Here is a 20,596-nt window from a genome sequence, read left to right as displayed (position 1 = left end):
GGAATGAGGGTTTGGGCTGTAACTGTCACTGTCCAGCCTAGTTAGACCACAATGTTCAGGGACAAATGTATAGCCTGTCAAAGTCAGACTTATTGGCTTGTTTCCAAGAGGGAGACTATACAACAGGCACTGTATGGGCATCTTGCCAAACAGAGGACAAGACAAAATTATAGGATTTGGAGGAAAAGTGAAGTTTAGATGAAATGTAAATGAAATAGTATTTTGATGAGCTCAAAACAAAGCAGGGCTGTGTATAAATCTGGTGTGGACTTCAAAGTGGACCCAGGGTCATGTTGACTTGGAAACTACAAAGTTAACATCTATGTGGAATGTTGTGTTCAGAAGTTCTGGCTTCTTATCTGAAGCTCTGGCTTGGTTGGAAATCAAGCCTGCTTCTTGGCGTCAAGGTGACTTAGATCCTCCAGGCAAGAGTGGGATGTTTCATTCTTACTGATGTATGTTCATACAACAAAGTTTTTTGATATTTATGATTTTAGATAACAAGGCTTCTCAGTGAGTAAGAATACAGTTAGTCACTCAAAAAGGGAGGTTGTTATGAAGCTTCAGCTGCAGCGTGTCCTTGAGAGAAGCAATGTTTCCTGTTAATTTTGCAGCTGGCCTTATCAGTCATTATTACCTCATTCTAACAAATGGCTGGGCAGATTTTCACTTTGTCAGTTATTATAGTCATGAGTTGATTATCCTTCTATGGATCCCCTAAGTTATCATAAAGTGATGTAGAATCTTATAAAAGTACACTGTATATAGTGCCTTCTACATATTTAATATTTAATTTATTCATTCATGAGTGATACACAGAGAGGCAGAGACATAGTCAGACAGAAGCAGGCTCCATGCAGGGAACCTGATGTGGGACTCGAGCCCAGGATTCCAGGATCACGCCCCGGGACAAAGGCAGACACTTAACCACTGAGCCACCCAGGTGTCTCACCTTCTACATGTTTGAGTAATTTGATTAAACATTCCACATATGTTATTTTTATGAGTGTTTAGAGTGTTTTCAAGCTTTTTTTTTTTTGCTTCAGAAGTGTTTAACATGGTTCATTATATCATGATTTTTTAAAAAAATAATTATTTGTGAAAGAGAGGGATAGCCACATGTGTGTACATGCATGAGTGCAGGGAGAGGCAGAGGGAGAAACAGACTCTCCTCTGAGAAAACAGCTGGACATGGAGCTTAATCCCAGGACCCTGAGATCATGACCTGAGCCAAAGACAGACTCTTAACTGGCTGAGCCACCCAGGTGCCCCATCGTGATTTTTTTGACAAGTTGATGGAAACTGTCAAGTGTAAGAGTTGAGTACTACTTCTAGGGCATTGTTATGTTTAATAGTGAATACAAATTTGCAAAACAAACATAGCCAGCCAGTTAGCCATTTTTAGTATGGGAGTTGAGGAAAGGGGGCATGTTGAAGGATGGGGTATTGGGGAGGGTTCAACTATTAAGGCAAATAATTGAAAATCGTGACTTATTCCCTTACTTTCCTGTCCGTTTATTTCTTCCCTTTCTCCTGGCTTGGATATGTAGGACCCTAGCAAGTGTAGCAGTGAAGGGTAATGGGGCAGTGCAGTAATATAGGCAATAGTTTGCCACAGTGTTTGAGGAAGTAGATAGTTGGGCAGAGGGTTGCAGAGGTAATAGGTAGAAGACTCAGCCAGAGTGATTACATTGGTAAGTTGGTTACTTTGAGTAAGTAAGTAAATATATGGAGGATAATGAAAGTTATCTGTGAGAGTTAACTGTGTCTGAGAAAGAAATTAGAAACATGGACAGGAAAAAACAAGAAAGAATGCTAAGGTGTTAAACTGGAATTGGAACAATCAGTATGAACTAATGGTTCTAAATATGTATATGATAAAGCTATACATGTAAAACCACATATATATATATATGTTACATGTTTGGGTTAAAATATTTAAGAAAGGAAGTTTGGATTCATTTATATATATATAAATATATATATATAATATATATATATAGATATAGATCTCTCTCTCTCTCTCTATAGAGGGGGAGAGAGAGAGAGAGAGAGATGGGGGGGAAGCCTGTTTGGCTTTTTTTTTTTTTTTAAGATTTTATTTATTTATTCATGAGAGACACACACAGAAAGAGGCAGAGACATAGGCAGAGGCAGGCTCTATGCAGGGAGCCCGATGTGGGACTCGATCCCGGGACTCCAGAATGACGCCCTGGGCCAAAGGCAGACTCTCAACTGCTAAGCGACCCAGGCATCCCTGGTTGTTTAATATGATAACTGTCGTGCTATTAAGGCTAAGATCATTAGATTAACAAAGTTATAGTACAAAGCATATAGGGCTGAGAAGTCAGAAACACTTTGATGTAATTATAATTATTCTGCTAGGTAGTTTTATGATGTTGGAAAAATCACATTAACTTTTTTAGGTTTCAGTATCCTAACCAGAAAAAGTGAAGTGGCTGGTCTATGAGGATGATTTTAGTTTTATATTGTTCCATGGCCGAAATCTGAACCCTCAACCCTATAACTTCATTCACCACACTTTTAAGCGCACAAAGACAACACAGTTTGCTTTGTGCAAATTTTTTTTCCTCTTTGGAAAAACTATTCAGTATCTACTCTAGCTATGGGCCCTCATTAGTATTTCTTTTATATACCAACAAAGTGATTAGACTTGAGACTCATTATTTTAAGAATTTCATGAGTAGTTTCTTTTTTTTTTTTTTTAGATTTTTCAAAAATATATGTTTATGTGAGAGAGAGAGAATGAGTGAATGGGTTTTGTTGGGGGTGGGGGAGGTACAAAAGGAGAGGAAGAGAAACAGACTCCCTGCTGAGCAGGGATCCTGGTGCAGGGCTAGACCTCAGGACCCCTGAGATCATGATCAAAACCAAGAGTCAGATGCTCAACCAATTGAGCTATCCTGGCACCCCAAGGTTTTATGTGTTTATTCATTTGAGAGAGAGAGAAAGAGAGAGCATGCACATACATAAGTGGGGTGTGGGGCAGAGAGGGAAGGAGAGGGAGAGAGAGAATTTCTCAAGCAGACTCCACCTGGAGTGCAGAGCTGGATGAAGGGCTCAATCCCAAGACTTGGGATCATGACCTGAGCCAAAACCAAGAGCTGGCCGCTCAACTGAATGAGTCTCCCAGGCACCCTTCCCTTGTAATCTTTTCAAAGATTTATTTATAAAGTATTATCTTTCAGATTGTATTGTGCTTTTCTTAATGCTATGTATAGATTTTATTTATCTAGCAGATATCTAGACTCCTAACTTTTTAAATTTTCCTGTAGTCACTGAATCTTAAAATCTAATCTTGTGTATAATGTTGCTGAACAGAGTTGTTTTATTTATTGGTTCTCCATCCATCTGTCTGTCTTCATTAATTCTCTTCCACCCAACCCATATCACCTCCTTACATTTTAAAAAACCATCTGCCAAATGATACTTTAGTATGAGGCATCTGTCTTCTTCAAATTTTGCCAAGACTAATTTCCCATTATTTTATTTTTTTTGTCTCCAGTTCTGCCTTCTGAAAAGTGAGAAAACTTAGCTGATATTTCAGGCTAGTAGCTTTGAATTAGTACAATGCAAGAAAATGTAAAGGTTTGTTGTAATAGTATTTAAATTCTTCAGTCTCTATTTGATTTTAAGTTTTTCAAAGCATTGTTCATAAACACAGCAATTATATTTCCTCCCCTTCCATAGACGAAAGTAGCTTTTCTCACATTTACAAAACGAAATAATGACAGAATTGTGCACTAATTTTTAGAAGACCTTTCCTCTCATTTAACAGTATATTCCTAGACCCAGGGTATTTTCTGGGGTTTATCTTTTCAGAGAAGAGCTAGCTATCCTTTTGCCTTTAGTTGTTTCACAGAAAGTATTTTACAGAAAAAAAAAGAAAGAAAGAATTTTACCTCATGAGGGTTAATTGGTACATAAACTAAAAATTGTAATTCACCTTTTTTATGAATGTTATGGTTTTAGCCTAGGTAGTATATGTAATATTAAATATTTTTTATTCACTAATCATTTTTTAAGATTTATATTTCAATTCATTTAGTTTTAAATTTTATAGTTAGACACACATGTAATAGTGTTTTTTTTTTTTTTTGTGATAGTGTATTTTATACATATAAGTCGGATTCACTTCCATTCAGGGACTTAAAAATCTGTTGTTTATTTGACCATTATTCCCTTTTATATAAATTCCCCTAGTATTAGGTTACTCTTGATCAAATAACGGAAATTAAATGTTGCCTGGAGATCTTTTGTTACATGCTTTTGAAATATTGAAGAATGGCCTAATCTCTTTATGTAAGTAGTTGCTGTGAAACTCTTTTTTTTTTTTTTTTTTTACTTTGGAGAATGGTGGAAGGTTTCCAGGTAGTTCACATTTACTTAGCATTCTGGTAAACAAAACTATCTTATTGACTTAAAAAAAGAATCTATTCGCTTATATATCTTAAGATGAAATGTGACCTATTTTTAAAGAATCTACTGAAGTGTAAATGGTGGCAATGTTTATTTCTTATTCTGTTCACCTATAATAAATCCCTTCAGCAAAGGTTTGAATATGAGGCCTTGTGCTGAGTGCCACGGATGGAGAGATGGGTGATAAAATAGTTCTTTCCCTTAAGGAGCTCATGGTAAAGTAAAAATGAATCACATATCAGTGGTATAAACATTCATGCTGTTTAATTTTCTATGTCTCTTTATGGACATGTACACTTACATACACTAACCATAACTGTTTTAAATTATGAAATACTAGGAGGTGGGACATGTAAGAAATAGTGTACATCTTGGAATGACTGTTAGGAATATTTTGAGATATTATATGTACTGCAGGATTAGTATTTGTTAATTGATTGAAGTAATTTACATAAGAAAAAATAAGGACTTGGAGAGGATATTAAGAAAGGGGTATACTCTAGAAGGGTAAGTTTTTTCATTTGTTATAATGAAGTGTTTTGTTTTTGTTTTTGTTTTCAGATTTCACAATTACTTTTACCCAAAACTGTCTGACTAAAATTTTATTTCTTCCCATTCCTCTCTGGTCATGGTATCTTTTCTGAATGGGTGGTGCTGGCAAGCTGTAATTGGTTGTCCATGTTTTAAATGGCATTAGGAAAACTAGTTTGAAAAAAAAAAGGAAAACTAGTTTGTTGATAGTGTGGCTTTTTCTCTAGTTCTGAGAGGTCTAAAATTTGCCCCTTACTCCTAAATTAATAGTTACTATATGTAACTCAGTAGTTACTTTGATAGATGATCTGTGGCTTTAAGGTTTGAAACATTATCAGATTCTTATATAACATGTTTATTAAGAAGTAGGATCAATATCACTAATGAGATTTGTAACTTATATAATGTTACAAAGAAATATATCTTTGGATTTACACATGCTTTGTATTCTCATTTCTAAACCCAAATTATGATCAAAGATGAAATGATAATGTTAATTTCTATCCCTGTTGATGAAGAAAATTAAATATATTTTCTGTTGAGACATGATTCACATAACATAAAATTCATTGTTTTAGGGTGAAAATATAGTGGTTTTTGGTATAGTAATAATGTTGTGCAACTAACACCAGCATCTAATTCCATCACACCAAAAAGAAACTCCATACCAGTTAGTTACTCCTAATTACCCCTCCCCCTATCTCTGGCAACAACTGATCTACTTTCTGTTTATGGGTTTGGGTATTCTGGGCATTTCATAAAAATAAAACCTATTTTTTAAAATTTGTTTAGACACTACCAGAAACATCTTTATCAAATTATGCTACAAATTTGAAAGACAAGAGTTCTTTAGTTTCATCTCTGTATAAAGTTATCCAGGAACCACAAAGTGAGGTAAGTACTTTTACAGTTTATTGTACTAGTAGTATTCAATTGATTGATTTTAAATTTTTTATTATGAAATATAACATATATATAGAAAAGTAAGAAAAGATGTTTAAGGAACTTTAATATATATTATGGATTTTTATCTGATTACATTTGAGAAATGGGTTGGAGAGGATGAGAGTAAAATACTATATCTTCAAAAACTGGTAGAGTTGAAAAAAAAAAAAAAACTATAGTAACATGAACTTCACTGTACCATCTCCTAGGCCAAGAAATAGAATTACTACCATATTCTAAAAGCCATCTCTGAACATGTTCCTCCTCTTCCTCTACCTATTTGCCTGTCTGTTTATCTATCTTGTTAGAGGTAGCCTAGAAAGTCAAGATAATTATATGTATTGACAGATTCAACAAATATTTGTTTGCTCATTATGAGCTAGCTTCAATGCTAGGCAATAGAACATCAAAGATAAATAACACATGGTCTTTATCCTGAAAGAAGAAAGAGGGAGAAAATAAGTAAATACATGTTTTCAAGGCAATGCCTAGATAGATACGCACAATTCCAGGTATGCAAGGTGAAAGGACATTCCAAACTGTTGGATTAGTATATAGAGGGCTGAGAAAATGCAAAACATTTAAGGATGGCAACCAGTTTGGCTCAGCTGGTGTTTCTCTGTCCTTCCTTCTTTTCTCTTGCCCCCATCTTTTTTCCTTCTTTAGAAAGAAAATTTAGTTTGAAGGTGATAAAATGACCTATACTCCAGATCCTGGTGCTTACAAATCCCACCATTCATAGTAGAAATAGAAAAGGATTGGAGATAGCGTGGGAAAAAAGGCATGGCATTTGGGAAAAAAAATAGGCTAATGCAATAGTTAACAAGAGAATAAGAGTGGTACTGAACTAAAGCTGGAAAGATTGGTTTAGGGTGTAACCATGGTGAGCCTTAAATTCCATCATAAGCAGTTTAGACTTTTTTTGCACTAAAGGCATGACTTGATCAGATTATTGTTTCAGGAAGTTGACTATGTGGAGGATAGATTGGAGAATAGAAAAATTGAAAGCAACAGATGCTAGGACAATAGCCTAGGAAGGAGCTATTGAGAATGGAAAGAGATGGAGTAGAGGGGAGGGATATGAGGTATGTAGTTCTTTTTGTACCTAAGTTTGGTAGATCACATGGCAGGTCTAACACCACCAATGTTATTATTCAGTGGTAAAATAACATAATCTTGAGTCTGGTGGATTAATAACATAATCCACGCATGTGGATCTACGCGTCCTTTGGATGAAGCTCTTAAAACTACAGTCTATTTTATTTATTTTATTGTATTTGGGAAGGGGTTCTGGAAAAACCCATCTTCTACTGGTGATGCTATAAAGTGCATCATGACTTTTACAGGTTGAAGAAAAGAGTAGGGATGAAATTGATAAGCCCAAAACTTTATTTGGAATAACTGAATAAAACAATCATATTTTGCTTCTTCCTTCCTTCTCCCCAATGTTTTTAAATTTGTGTAGTACGTATAGGTAGCTTATTTTCTTGAAGGGTTTTAGTTTTTAATTATTGGGTGGAAGGTATTTTACAGTTTTCATGTTTGAGAATTATTTCACCAAATAGAATAAGAATAGATATATGCTTTATTATTTTTTTAATTAAATCTTGTTTCTAATAGACTAGCTTGGTTCATAGCATTTCTTTTATTCAAAATGAATACAGTTCTCATGGTTCAGAGTAGTAGTTCTCAAAATATTTGTGGTGAAGGACCAGTTTTAAAAAAGTTTCAATCTGTCACAGACCTATATATGTAGCTAATATACAATGATGAATGTGCAACTCACATCATATGTGAAGTACCACACAAATTTGATAAACCCCTACTGATCTATACTATATCCTGTTCAGTAAGTGTGCTGATCACCTACTTGGATGTAAAAGTTTCTAAATGTTTCCTTGCAATTTCTGTATTTACATTGTTGGGCACTGGTGACACTTGTGGATAGTCTTTGGTTCATGGACCACACTTTTAGAAGCACTGGTTTAGGAAGTTTTGCATGTAAGTTTGTTTTATGTTTTTAACTTGATTCATGTGATAAAGATGGTGTATTCTATATCTTAAAACACAACTCAATGTTAAAAAATATATTTAGAAGTGCTTCTAAAATATAATGGTGTAATCTAATATCATAACCTCCCTTTTTCTCTTTAGAATATTTTGTATCTCAATTTGGAGATATTCCTAAAATGTTGATATTATTCATTGTCTTTTGCATTTTTGAAATTTGGGACATTGTTTTGGGTGTTTTTTAAAGTTTAGCAAATTTAGTACTTGGATTTTATTAATAGAACTTTTTCACTATTCAGTGTATTTTATTTAATAAGTATTTATTGAACCCATATAATGTGCCAGAAATCACTTAGAAATGTAGCAGTGAAAAATATAGTCCTGATTCTTGATCTTTTGGATTAGAACTTGTATTATGGTAGGTAAAATAGATATTAAGCAAATACTTAAATGTATAATACAGTGTTGGGTAGTGATAAAACCATGAAGAAAAATAAAGTGGAGTAGGAGGAAGTTTGTGTTGAGGTTCAGGAGGTATTGGTTGAATCAGCTCTGAATGGATTAGGGAGAAAAAATAAAACTAGGGGCAAGAGTTTTCCAGGAGAGGGAGTAGTTGTAACTGCAAAGACCCTGTGATAGAAAATGTGTAGTATGTTCAAGAAATTATAGAGGCAGTTTATGGGTACAATGCGGTTTGCCTGAGTGGTCCTTTTAATTGACTGTAACTTTAAGACAGGCATATGATTAAAGGCTAACAGACCTCAAGTGTGTTATGAAATCAGTTGTTTTGTGAAAGAGCCACATAGTGTCTCTTTGGTATTCTGGGCATACGGAGCCCAAAGTATGGAGCAACCACTCAGGGCCTACTAACACCTGAATGGTGGTATCCTTCCAACTTTTTTTTTTTTTTTTTAAATTTTTTTTTTAAATTTTTATTTATTTATGATAGTCACAGAGAGACAGAGAGAGAGGCAGAGACATAGGCAGAGGGAGAAACAGGCTCCATGCACCGGGAGCCTGATGTGGGATTCGATCCCGGGTCTCCAGGATCGCGCCCTGGGCCAAAGGCAAGCGCCAAACCACTGCGCCACCCAGGGATCCCTCCTTCCAACTTTTTAAAAATCTTTTTCCTACCTCTGTTCTTCAGGAATAGCTCAATGTAAAAAAAAAAAAAATTAATTTGCAAGATTTTCATAACTTTTCCCCAACTTCTATCCCTGCTTTAGTCATTGAAAGGCATTTTAATGTCACATTTCTATTACTATTAGAAATCTCTCTGAGGATAGTCTTCTTATCTGCAAATGGATTTTTATAAAAGTTTATTTGTAACTTACTTGTTTTAGAATCCAGAATGAATTTTAGAATGGAAAGAAGGTACATGATTTTTAGGTTCTCATTAGACCCATAAAAAGCCCATTTAATACCTGAAAATATACTTAAAGTGCAGCTCTCTTAGTAGTACTGTAAAATCTACCCACCAAATATAACAATATGTCCATGAGAAAATATGTACAAAAATTCAAATACTGTTAATACATCATATTCTAATGTTCCATTTACTTGTCTCAAATATATTCAAGTTAGGTAAGTCAAATACTGCCTGTTTTTCTTACGTTATATATCTTTCCTGATATTTTTCAGGTATGTTTGTAAAGGAGTCAAAAAGTGTTAGCTCCCAGTTCTGACCTTTGTGAGCTGCATAATATTGGTTATAGTAGATAGTCTCTTTGTCTCAATTTCCATATGTAGAAAGTATGGATAATGATATTTTACCTACAATGTTGTGGGAATTGAACAGGTTCAGGTACTTTGAAAGTACTTTGCATGTATTAAAATACTGCACAGATAATGCATTTCTCTCTGTCTTGGTTTGACATGCATAATTTCATCTAACCTCACTGTAACATAATGATTTCTCCACCCCTTTGAAGCTGTCTCCATTTGGTTCTGCTTTCATAAAACAAAAGCTCATTTAATTTTAGATTTTAATTGGTTATAAGACCTTTTGAAGGTATTTTGATTAAAATTGATTGTGTGTTCATGCAGACTTGAATAAATTTTTTTAAATACATTTTCAACATAAGATTTCATAATTTACCAAATACTTGTTAGAAAATATCAATTGATTTAACCAAAGTTTTCCCAGGTATTTAAAGATGAGGGATCTTACACAACAATACAAGATTGCTGACACTGGTCCACGAAGAAATTTAAAAAACCCTACCTTGAAAGCCAAACATTTCCCTTCCAGTTTTTCTTTTTTCCTACCCCCTGAACCCAATTATTCCAAATTCCTACCTTAAAAATGTCTCTTGTGACATAGGAATGGGGTTACTTTGCTTCCAACTCTCCACTTTCCTGTTACCCTTGCTGTGCCACAGTAGACGCCTGTTGCCTCTTGACAACCACTTCGGGAGTGAGAGAAAAATATTCCTTAACTGTCAGAAGTTAGATAATTTTTCAACAGGAAAGACTAGTTTGACTTAATGTTTATTGAAGTGTAACTTTCACTACATCTTGTGTAAGTAATATTGACTTTAATTGTACCCAATATTTACATATTTAGCATATTTGAAATAAAAATATCCACTGTATGTTAGTTTCTATTCATTACAATTACTGGAAATAGAAAATTTGTTTAGTAAATTGACTTAAATCTATTGCCTAAGTTGGTGAAGTGAATGAATTATAGTTCATGGAAAATACAATAGCCTAATGTTTTGAAAAATCAGTACCTTGTAAATCTCTTCACATATTTATGACTTGTGTGTGATCATTGTATATGCTTTAAGATGGTATTTATAAATAAGAGTCTCTTATGTTAACTTTCTGATTTTAAAAAAAGGTCTATGATATAGATTCAGTCAGCTCTGTTAGCTGGGTAATGCTGGCATGTGGTGGGAGAGAAAAGGTTAGAGATAACTCCAAATTGTGTTTCAAATAAAATGACAGCAATGTTTAGATTTCCCAGGGGCAATCAACCATGGTTATGATAGGGATCTAGATTTAGGGGTGCTGTAATTATTCAGCTATTCCACATACATTGCTGTTGGATGCTGCCTAATTATAAGCTCAGGAGGGTGATACGATGATGACTACCTAGGGTTCCCATTTCAATTTCTCCAACTCTATACCTAATCATGTATAAATTGACATGTTTTATCAGGAAGATAGGATATTAAGGAAGAAACTTCTTACAACCTAACTATTTTAATAAGTTAAAAAGATATGGTATAAATAACAATACCACCTTAGAATTATAGATTATTTTAAAGTTTACAATACTTCCAAATACATTTATTTTGAACTGTTTGGCCTTCCACTGGAAGTAAACTTGCAATTTGCTAAATAGCTTAGCAGTAAATAGTTTTGCTTTCAAAAACATGAAAACATTTATATATTTCAGTAATTACCAATCAGGGAAAATGATTTATATTTCATATGTCAATGTCATTCAAATATAATTTAATCCTTGAATTAACACTGCCTTTTTTCCAGTTGCTAGAACCTGTCTGTCACCAGCTGTTTGAATTCTATCGCAGTGGAGAAGAACAGTTGCTTCGATTTACACTGCAGTTTCTTCCAGAATTGATTTGGTGCTACCTTGCAGTCTCAGCCAGCAGAAATGTGCATAGCAGTGGATGTATTGAAGCTCTTCTTCTAGGGGTTTACAATTTGGTTTGTATTTAATGCACTTAACAAATGTTTGCAAAAAGCAAATATATAACCTTTTAGGCAAAAATGAATACACAGTATCAACTACTTTTCAGTTTAGTAAAGCTAATATTTGTTTTCATATATCAAATGATTTATAGCTCATTCTCTCAAAAATAACTCTATGGAGGTTGAAAGCTATATGGGCATACATGTAATTATGTAAATATAATTTTTTGGATTGATTAAAGACTAAAAATCAGACCATTTCAGTTCTTTTATGGTGGTATCTAAAAATAATTAGTGTTGAATTTTAAATTTTTCAAATTTAAAATCTGTTGTCTGTAAATTGTCTTTTAATGACCTTCATAAAACGCTTGGGAGAAAAGATCTAGTGAAATAGGTAAAACCAAAATTTCATAAAATCTGGACTGTCTCATGAGTTCATACTACCGATTTAAATATAGTTTTCATTACTCTTTGTGTATCGATTAGTAGGTATTCTAGATATTTAAGGTTTGTAATTTTTATTTTTTTTAATTTATTTATTTTTTATTTTTATTTTTTTTTAAGGTTTGTAATTTTTAAAAAGGAAAAGAAATTTAAGGCCTTGTCTTGATATATTTCATAATTATGTTAATTGATTTAGGAAATATAACTTTTTACATGAGAAAAATCAGTGATTATTAACATACTACACATCTCTATTTCAGCCATCCTATATTACTTATATCTTAAAGATGAAGGTTAACCTCTTGGTGTTTATAAATAATTCATAATTGATTACCATAGTTTATGATTTTTAGCTGACTTTAAAATTCCTTTCCTTTCAGGTTTCTTTTTAGACTAACAGTTTAAAATTAGTTTTTAAGCTTATGCATAAGAAATAAATATTTTAAGATTTTTTTTTCACTTTTATAGGAAATAGTTGACAAACAGGGACATAGCAAAGTATTGAGTTTTACGATTCCATCTTTATCCAAACCATCTGTATATCATGAAGTAAGTGACATTTTATCAAAGTAAATTTTTTGGTTCTAAGATTTGTAGGTCCTATAAATGAGAGTCTGGTTATTGAGGCTCCTCCCCCCAAATTGATTAATTTATTGGTATCTTAAAATGTAAAAAACGCCAGAAAAAGTATTTACTATTCCCAAAGTGAAATGAGAAATCAGAATCATAAAACTTTAAAATCTGATTGTTTAAGAGATCTATTGAAATATTGATTTTGAAATATTTTTCTCTTCTGATGGATAAAAGTAGTCTAATATTTTTATATGTGGCAATTATGTATTTCTGGAGTTGAATTTTTTAAGTCCTTATTTTAATTCAAGTGTAGCTTACATACAATGTAATGTATTCAACTATTCTATACATCATCTGTATTGGTATAAAAGTTTTGAAGTTAAACTATTTTTATTTCTATTTGTGGTTTAGTTTTTAATTATTTTTAAGCCTTTGAGCAGAAAATTTAGTAGGGAATCACAATATTCTTAAGACATGATGTTCATGGCAATCATTCTTAGTGGTGTATATATTAACATATTTTCAACAGAATGGCTTTTTTTTTTCTTTATTCAAATGTTTTTAGCCTTCCAGCATTGGGTCCATGGCTCTGACTGAGAGTGCACTATCCCAGCATGGTTTGTCAAAAGTTGTGTACAGTGGACCTCACCCCCAAAGGGAGATGCTGACAGCACAGAATAGGTATACCATGGAGATATAACTTACTATCCCACTACACTGATATTTAAGAAAATTGTTTTAGTAGATTTATAAGTAATGTTTAATAAACTCTATGTGACAATTTAACAAATATTTGGTCATTTAATACAAGAGAAAAGCACATTGTCTTGCTTTGTTTATACTTCGATTCAGATGTATTTTTAAAATGTTTTAAAATAAGTTTCAGATGACTGTGACTTGAGAAGTCTTTTTTTTCTTTTTAGTTTTGTATTGTTATTGATATGGTTATATTGTATGGGTCTATTCTATAATGTAGTATCTTTCCATAATGTCTGCCTAATTATGGTTGACTTCTTAGAATTCTAAAGGCTTGTAAATATTGTTTTCATTTGTCTTCAGGTTTGAAGTGTTAACATTCCTTTTGTTGTGTTACAATGCTGCCTTAACCTACATGCCCAGTGTTTCTCTTCAATCATTGTGTCAAATTTGTTCAAGGTAAATAAAAATTCAAATTTTTTTAATATTGAAATATATGAATCTAGGATTGCTAGTTTGTTACATACCTAAGTTATTTTTGTTTTGTTTAATCCTTTGTTTAAAACATTCAAGAAGTTAATATAAATCTCAGCCTAGCCAACATACAGAAAGCTCCCAGTAAATGACAGCTCCAAAAAACATAATGAAGACGGTAAAGGTGAATAACATTTTAGTGGAATATTTATTTTTTTTTATTTTTTAAAGATTTATTTATTTATTCATGAGAGAGAGAGAGAAGCAGAGACACAGGAGGAGGGAGAAGCAGGCTCCATGCCGGGAGCTCGACGTGGACTCGGTCCCGGGACTCCAGGATCGCGCCCTGGGCCAAAGGCAGGCGCTAAACCGCTGAGCCACCCAGGGATCCCTTTTTTTTTTTTTTTTTTTTAAGATTTATTTATTTATTCATGTGAGAGAGAGAGAGAGAGAGAGAGAGAAGCAGAGACACAGGAGGAGGGAGATTAGTGGAATATTTAATCAGAAAAGAATCATGCCGTATAATTAAAAGGATGGAACTGTTAGGACCTTTTGATTTTTGGCATGTGTTTGGTTTTTGTTTTGTTACTTTGTTTTTATTTATTTATTATTGTGCTCTAATCTGGTACCAAGAACAAGTAAGAGATACTGGTTTTTAGGCTCTCCTTGCTTAAAAAAAAAAAAAAAAAAAAAAAAAAAAAAGGAAAGAAAACTTGGGCCAAGAGGTTGCTTAAATAAATTATGATAGTTCCTTGGTATACTATGCAAACGTTTAAAAATTGTATTTTAAATGGGTATTTAATGATAGTATATATGGTATGATTCCAGCATTGACTGAGTATGACCAGAATATTAATAATACTTATGTCTAATTAGTGAAATTGTGGTTTATTTTCATTTTCTCCTGTATGATTTTTTTATCATTCTTTAAATTTTCTATGGTGAACATAATACTTTTTAAAAAAGAAAACAAAACAGAAGACAGAAAATGCCTTTGGTAACTCAAGTAAATAAGGGAAAAGTGGAATTAAGGGATTTTTAGACTAATTTAGTTTTGGGGAACTTATTTAGAAGATGCAATTTTGTTTTTTTAAAAGATTTTATTTATTTATTCATGAGAGACACAGAGAAAGAGGCAGAGACATAGGCAGAGGGAGAAGCAGGCTTCCCCACAGGGAACCTGATGCAGGACTTGATCCCAGGATCCTTGGATCACAATCTGAGGCGAAGGCAGATGCTCAACCACTGAGCCATCCAGGCACCCCTAGAAGATGCAACTTTGGAAAGTTGGTAAGAGGGAGGGTGTCTAGAGCAATACTTAGAAATCAAATCAAAACAAACAGAAAAGCAGAAATTGATACCTAATAGGATAGAAAACCATGCAGGACTAGAGGGAGAAGGGAAGTAACAAGGCAAAAGACTTGTTAGAGAGATAGAGAAGTGGGGAATCTTTCAGATGACTCCTGAATTGGAATTTAATTATATTTCCTAGACCTTGGAAGGCACCAATTTGCTGATATTCCTATTTGCTGAGTCTTTCTAACATGTTTCTCATTTTAAATCCTTTAAAGGCAGAGGTGTCCAGAGTTTTGAATTTCACAGATCTATAAAATTTCAAAAAAAATTAGACTGGGTGGGGTATCTACATAACATTGCCACCCTTTTATTTGTCAAGTCATTATGTTATAAATATCTATCATGAAGATTATTTAACAAAAGGGAGACTTTGTTAACACCAAAAGAGGCTGGTGGCGGGGAGCAGAAGAGAGGGACAACAATTTATATGTTAAAAATGGGATGTTTAGCTTTTCTTGTTTTGTATTTCACTGTGGTCTAGGGAAAACTTTGTTAATGGACTAAAATGAATGTGAAGACCAGTCAAGTACTTCAGAAACATTTATTTAAGGGGTAACTTGATGCAGCAACTTTTACCCGTAGAATTTAAAATGTACTACAAAGCCCAGGTTCTGCTCTAAAGTAGTGTCTTACGTGGTAGGACCCAGGAATAATGTTCTAATACATTTGAAGTTCTAATGTTCTAATATAGATAGATGTCCTAATATAACCTCCTAAATAAGAACAACTACTGATATTTTCTTGAAACTACTGATGCAAAAGTTAGGAAAGAACATGTGTCACTGTTTTCTGTCCTGTGTAACTCCTATGAATTGCTCTCTAATACAATTACTTTTACATTCTTGGTAGAAAATTGCTAACATGCCAGTTTTAACTAATGAGGGAACTGGATAAGCCTTCAAAAACACAAGTATTATCTGGTTTTAAAAACAAAGAGAAATACAGATTAAAAACTAGCTTATAGGGTTTTGGCCAAAGAAGATTTTAGTAGAGACATTAGATTAATTCTATGCCAAAGAAAAATTGAAAAAAAGAAATTTTGTATAGATGTTCACCAGTTGTTTTTCTGTTTTTTTTTTTTTTTTTTTTTTTAAGATTTTATTTATTTATTCACGAGGGACACAGAGAGAGAGGCAGAGACATAGGCAGAGGGAGAAGCAGGCTCCCTATGGGGAGCCCGATCTAGGACTCGATCCCAGGACTCAGGGATTGCTCAACCACTGAGCCACCCAGGTGTCCCAATGTTCATCAGTTTTAAGAAAATGAGGGAGGAAAGAGATCTAACTAATTCAAAAGACATGAGCTATTTAAGTAATGCTAACTCTTAAGCTACAGAAGGTGATAGAAGAGGAACTCTCAAATTTGTCATTCATATCTTTTTTTTAGTTTGCTTTTTTTTTGATTCCCTATTACTGTGTTCTCAATATCTTAAAATCTAGTTATTTCTCTAATTCCTGATTTTCTTAATCATTTATCAAATATTCTAATTAAAATATTTTGTACAATTTTAAGACTAATAGAAAAGAATTAGAAAACACTTGTATCTAATCAAGCAAAGCCTCCTCCATATCTATTGAAAGAAAATTTATTACAGAACTGTGATGACAATAAGTTATAAATGGTTATGATATTTAAAGAACAAGAGCTTCCTGATGATCTTAGTCCTAGTTTAGATTTTCCTACAGAATAAAGTCATCACACTGTTTTATAGCTAATCCAGCTTTTTGGCCACATGGCAATTGTTTGAATTTGCTGCTCAGTTTAGTTGTTGATGACTATGCCAAAATGATTGACTGGGTCATCTAGGAGGAAGGATATATATATATATATATATGTATTTATATACATATATAAATACAACCAGAAATATGTCATGGAATATTTGAGCTGGATTCAGTGACAATGTATCCCATTCTTTCTTTAACTTTCCGATTATAATGAATTGTGGAAGTAATTAAAACAATCTTAGACACTTCCTACCCTTCACCATACATGCAAATCCATTCAACTCAGCAAAAATCTGTTTGGTTGCTGTGAGCTTTGCTTTCCTGATTCAGGCTTATGGCCAGCTCAATAGCCTGTTTTCCTGCTGTATGGCATGTGCGGACCACTCAAAGAAGAGACCTGAAAAGAGTCAAAAGAACTAGACTGAATGAGTTTCAGTCAATAAATTTTTGTTTTCCCTAATACTAAACATTATATATGGCCCTCCTAAAAGGAATGTAACCACCAATACTGCAAGTAAGCTTTGTTGGTATATACTGAAGTCCTCTAAACTGTGGAAAATAATTTTCTTTTTTTACTGTTGACTTCTTTTGTAACACAAGGCTGTTTAACAAATGGCTTATCTTGCCTTTTGATGTAGAATATAAATTTTAAAGATGAAACTATACTAAGCTAGTAAGTTAAATTCTTTCCCACTGTCAAAGGGAGTCTCCTGATTTTCTTTACCTGTGAGTCACCTAGTTGACTGACTTGGATGTATACTACTATGAATTCTTGATCAGTGTATTTGTTCTTATATATCTACAGTAAAACACTGCCTGTCTCCTCACTACTAAATCAGCCTTCCTGACCATATAAACAGATTTCTTCTATTAAGAATACCTTTGTGCAATTAAACCACTCTGTGGATTAATTCTCCTGATAAAGCTATGTGTGTGTGTGTGTGTGTGTGTGTGTGTGTAATATGCCCACATAATATATATCAATATATATTTTTATATTTATATACATACATACTTAACACAGTATATGCCACCTTATCATCATTTAGTAAATGACAGCTATTATATATTATACAGTAATTATGAGCACACATGTTCACTATGGATGCTTAGCATCTCTTTTTTCTTGCCTGTTTGCTACTACTATCAACAGTTCTAGAGCATATTTTATACTAGATCATTCCTTCTTGAAAGAACCTATAGTTGACTTTTCACTTATTTTATTTATAAACTTTTTTTAACCTATCTAAATATTCTCCATCCTTTACAACCCAATTAAAACAATCTTTTCTCTTCCAACTTGAGCACAATTTTGTGTGTGATATTCTCTTGAGGAAAGTGATAGGAGATTCAGACTTTATTAAGCTCCTCATTCCAAAAAGCAGAAGCATGGGAACAGAATAGTGTCCAATACTGTGCAACAGTTCTTCTGTTTTCTTTTTTTCTCTTTTCTGTTTTCTCTTCACCTGAACTTATTTCCCTTTCCCCACTACTTAAAAAGCAGAGCAGAAAAGGAAGAGGATTTAAAATTGTTTTGTTTTATTTCGTATCTATATCTGTTACCCAGGTGGAGAGGAAGTAGAACTGGACCAAGTTATAAATATTTCTCAAATTAAAAATTAGAAAAATATTTTTCCCTTTATTCAGCTAATTTTTACTACCCGGTCTGATGATCTGTTAGTAGTTAATCTATTTTCTTTTCTAGTTTAGATTCTGGCATATTCATGAATAAATACTGCCTCCAGTTAGCCTCACTGGAATTGTGCCTTCTGATTATTTTGTGGTTTATAACTCAAAATATTTTGACAACAATCTCAAAAGTTTACTTTCAGGCTGGAATGAGACAGTGTCTTTCAACAGTGTCATGACAACAGTTTTCCTCACTAAAAATTGATACTTAGAACTTCCTACCAGAAATATATTTACTGGGGATCCCCAGGTGGCTCAGCGGTTTAGCGCCTGCCTTCGGCTGGGGTGTGATCCTGGGGTCCCGGGATCAAGTTCCGCATTGGGCTCCCTGCGTGGGGCCTGCTTCTTCCTCTGCCTATGTCTCTGCCTCTCTCTCTCTCTCTCTGTGTCTCTCATGAATGAATAAATAAAATCTTAAAAAAAAAAAGAAATGGATTTACAAAATATGCCTTCCAAAAGGATTTTTATTTTAATGTGGTCTATGAATTTGGGAAACATCTATATGTGACTGAAGAGTAAATTTAATACAGAAATAGGAGTTATATCACTCAGGTGCTTTTGTGTAGGGTTGAGTCCCTATGTTTTGAATTTGTAAAAGAAAACAATTTTAGGATACTCTTTTGAAACAGAGGAGTCAGGCATTCATAGGGCATTGATATTTTTATTTTGTTCTGCATTTTATTTAAATTGAATAAAGGATCTCTGAGAAAAGAATATCCTTAAATAGATCAGAGAACTAAAGAGTAAATCAGAGAATTCTTGATTAAAAGGAATGGAGAAAGGAGGGTTAAGAGGTACTATTAATGATGCAGCTGGATAGGACTGGATTATTTTGTGTCTCAGCTCAAATGTCACTTTCTTGGAGAGACCTTCCATGGCCATCTTTCTAAAGTAGCACCTTCTTACCTCGATTTATTTTCTTTTAGCACTTCTTATAACACTATAATTACCTGGTTTATTCATTGGGTATATAGTCTATCAACTGCTGGAACTTCACGAAGTCAGGAACCTTTGATGTCTTGTTCTCTATGGTGTCCTCAGAGTTTAGAAAAGTGCCTGGCATATGATAGAAACCTAGGAACTGTTTGTTAAATGAATGAAAAATAGATGATCTCTTCCCCCTTCAGATTTATGATCCATTAAATACAACTAAGATTAAAGGAAATAATTTGGTTTTTGCTTTTTAAAAGTCTTACATTGATAAATGCAAAATTCCTGCAGTCAGTTGCCACAAATGTGTAGTTTTTGTAGTTACAAAAAATTAACTGCTATGGTCTAAAAGTTTGTATCTTCCCAAAATTCATATGTTAAAATCTTAATGCCTAATGTGATGGTATTAGGTGGTGTTCTCATAGCCAAGAGATGGTACAAAGTTCCCTTGTTCCTTCTGCCATTGAGGATATAATGAAAAGTCTGTAACCCTGAAGAGAGGGCCACTGCGTTTTTTATATTTTGGTACAGCAGTCTGAATGGACTAAGACTAATCCTTTGCATTTCTGAATAAATGTTTAGTATAATCTCTAACAGATTTCCTCATGGGCAGCTAGTAGAGGAAATGAGAGAACCTGGAATCTTGTTTCTTTTGTTAATCTTGCAAGTGTGTTAATATTTGAGAGAAATGTTTCTCTAGTTCTTACCTAAAGTAAATTTAAAAGTTGATTGACCATTCTAGACCTAGGGCAAAGTTGTTTTTTTTAAAGAATTGTGTATTAACTGCAATAACATTTTTTTGTTCATATCATGCCTCCTGAATCTTATACTTATTTCCTTATTTCTAAACCCGCATATCCAATCCAGTAGCCATCTCTATCAAGATGTCCTACAGACACCTTGTAAAAGTTAGAACTCTTTCTGGTGCAACTAACTGATAATCTATATAAAACTAGATTATACCAGAGAGAAAAATTTTTGGCTCTTTGTACCTGGGAAGAGTAGGGATGGAACTGGCCTCAAGATCAAGTAGATTTAGAGGCTCAGTTGTTATCTGGATATACTCTCTCATCTCTCTCATCTCATCTTCTTCTGTTGGCATTGTATTCTTTTTTTCT

General features: G+C 33.5%; 1 protein-coding gene across 2 annotated transcripts in view; it reads left to right on the top strand.

Moving 5' to 3' along the window:
- Nucleotides 1–20,596, top strand: part of FAM126A (family with sequence similarity 126 member A) — a 98,996-nt gene that overhangs the window by 49,716 nt on the left and 28,684 nt on the right. For both annotated transcript variants that reach the window (XM_041727826.1, XM_041727827.1), the window contains exons 3-7: nucleotides 5,764–5,865; nucleotides 11,425–11,604; nucleotides 12,502–12,582; nucleotides 13,172–13,287; nucleotides 13,666–13,761. In XM_041727826.1, the coding sequence (XP_041583760.1) occupies nucleotides 5,764–5,865; nucleotides 11,425–11,604; nucleotides 12,502–12,582; nucleotides 13,172–13,287; nucleotides 13,666–13,761 (575 nt within the window). The remainder of the gene's footprint in view (nucleotides 1–5,763; nucleotides 5,866–11,424; nucleotides 11,605–12,501; nucleotides 12,583–13,171; nucleotides 13,288–13,665; nucleotides 13,762–20,596) is intronic.

Source organism: Vulpes lagopus, chromosome 13, assembly GCF_018345385.1.
Source record: "Vulpes lagopus strain Blue_001 chromosome 13, ASM1834538v1, whole genome shotgun sequence".
Lineage (NCBI taxonomy): Eukaryota > Metazoa > Chordata > Mammalia > Carnivora > Canidae > Vulpes > Vulpes lagopus.
The sequence above is the reverse complement of the archived record's forward strand: the minus strand, read 5'-3'. Positions and strand labels throughout refer to the sequence as shown.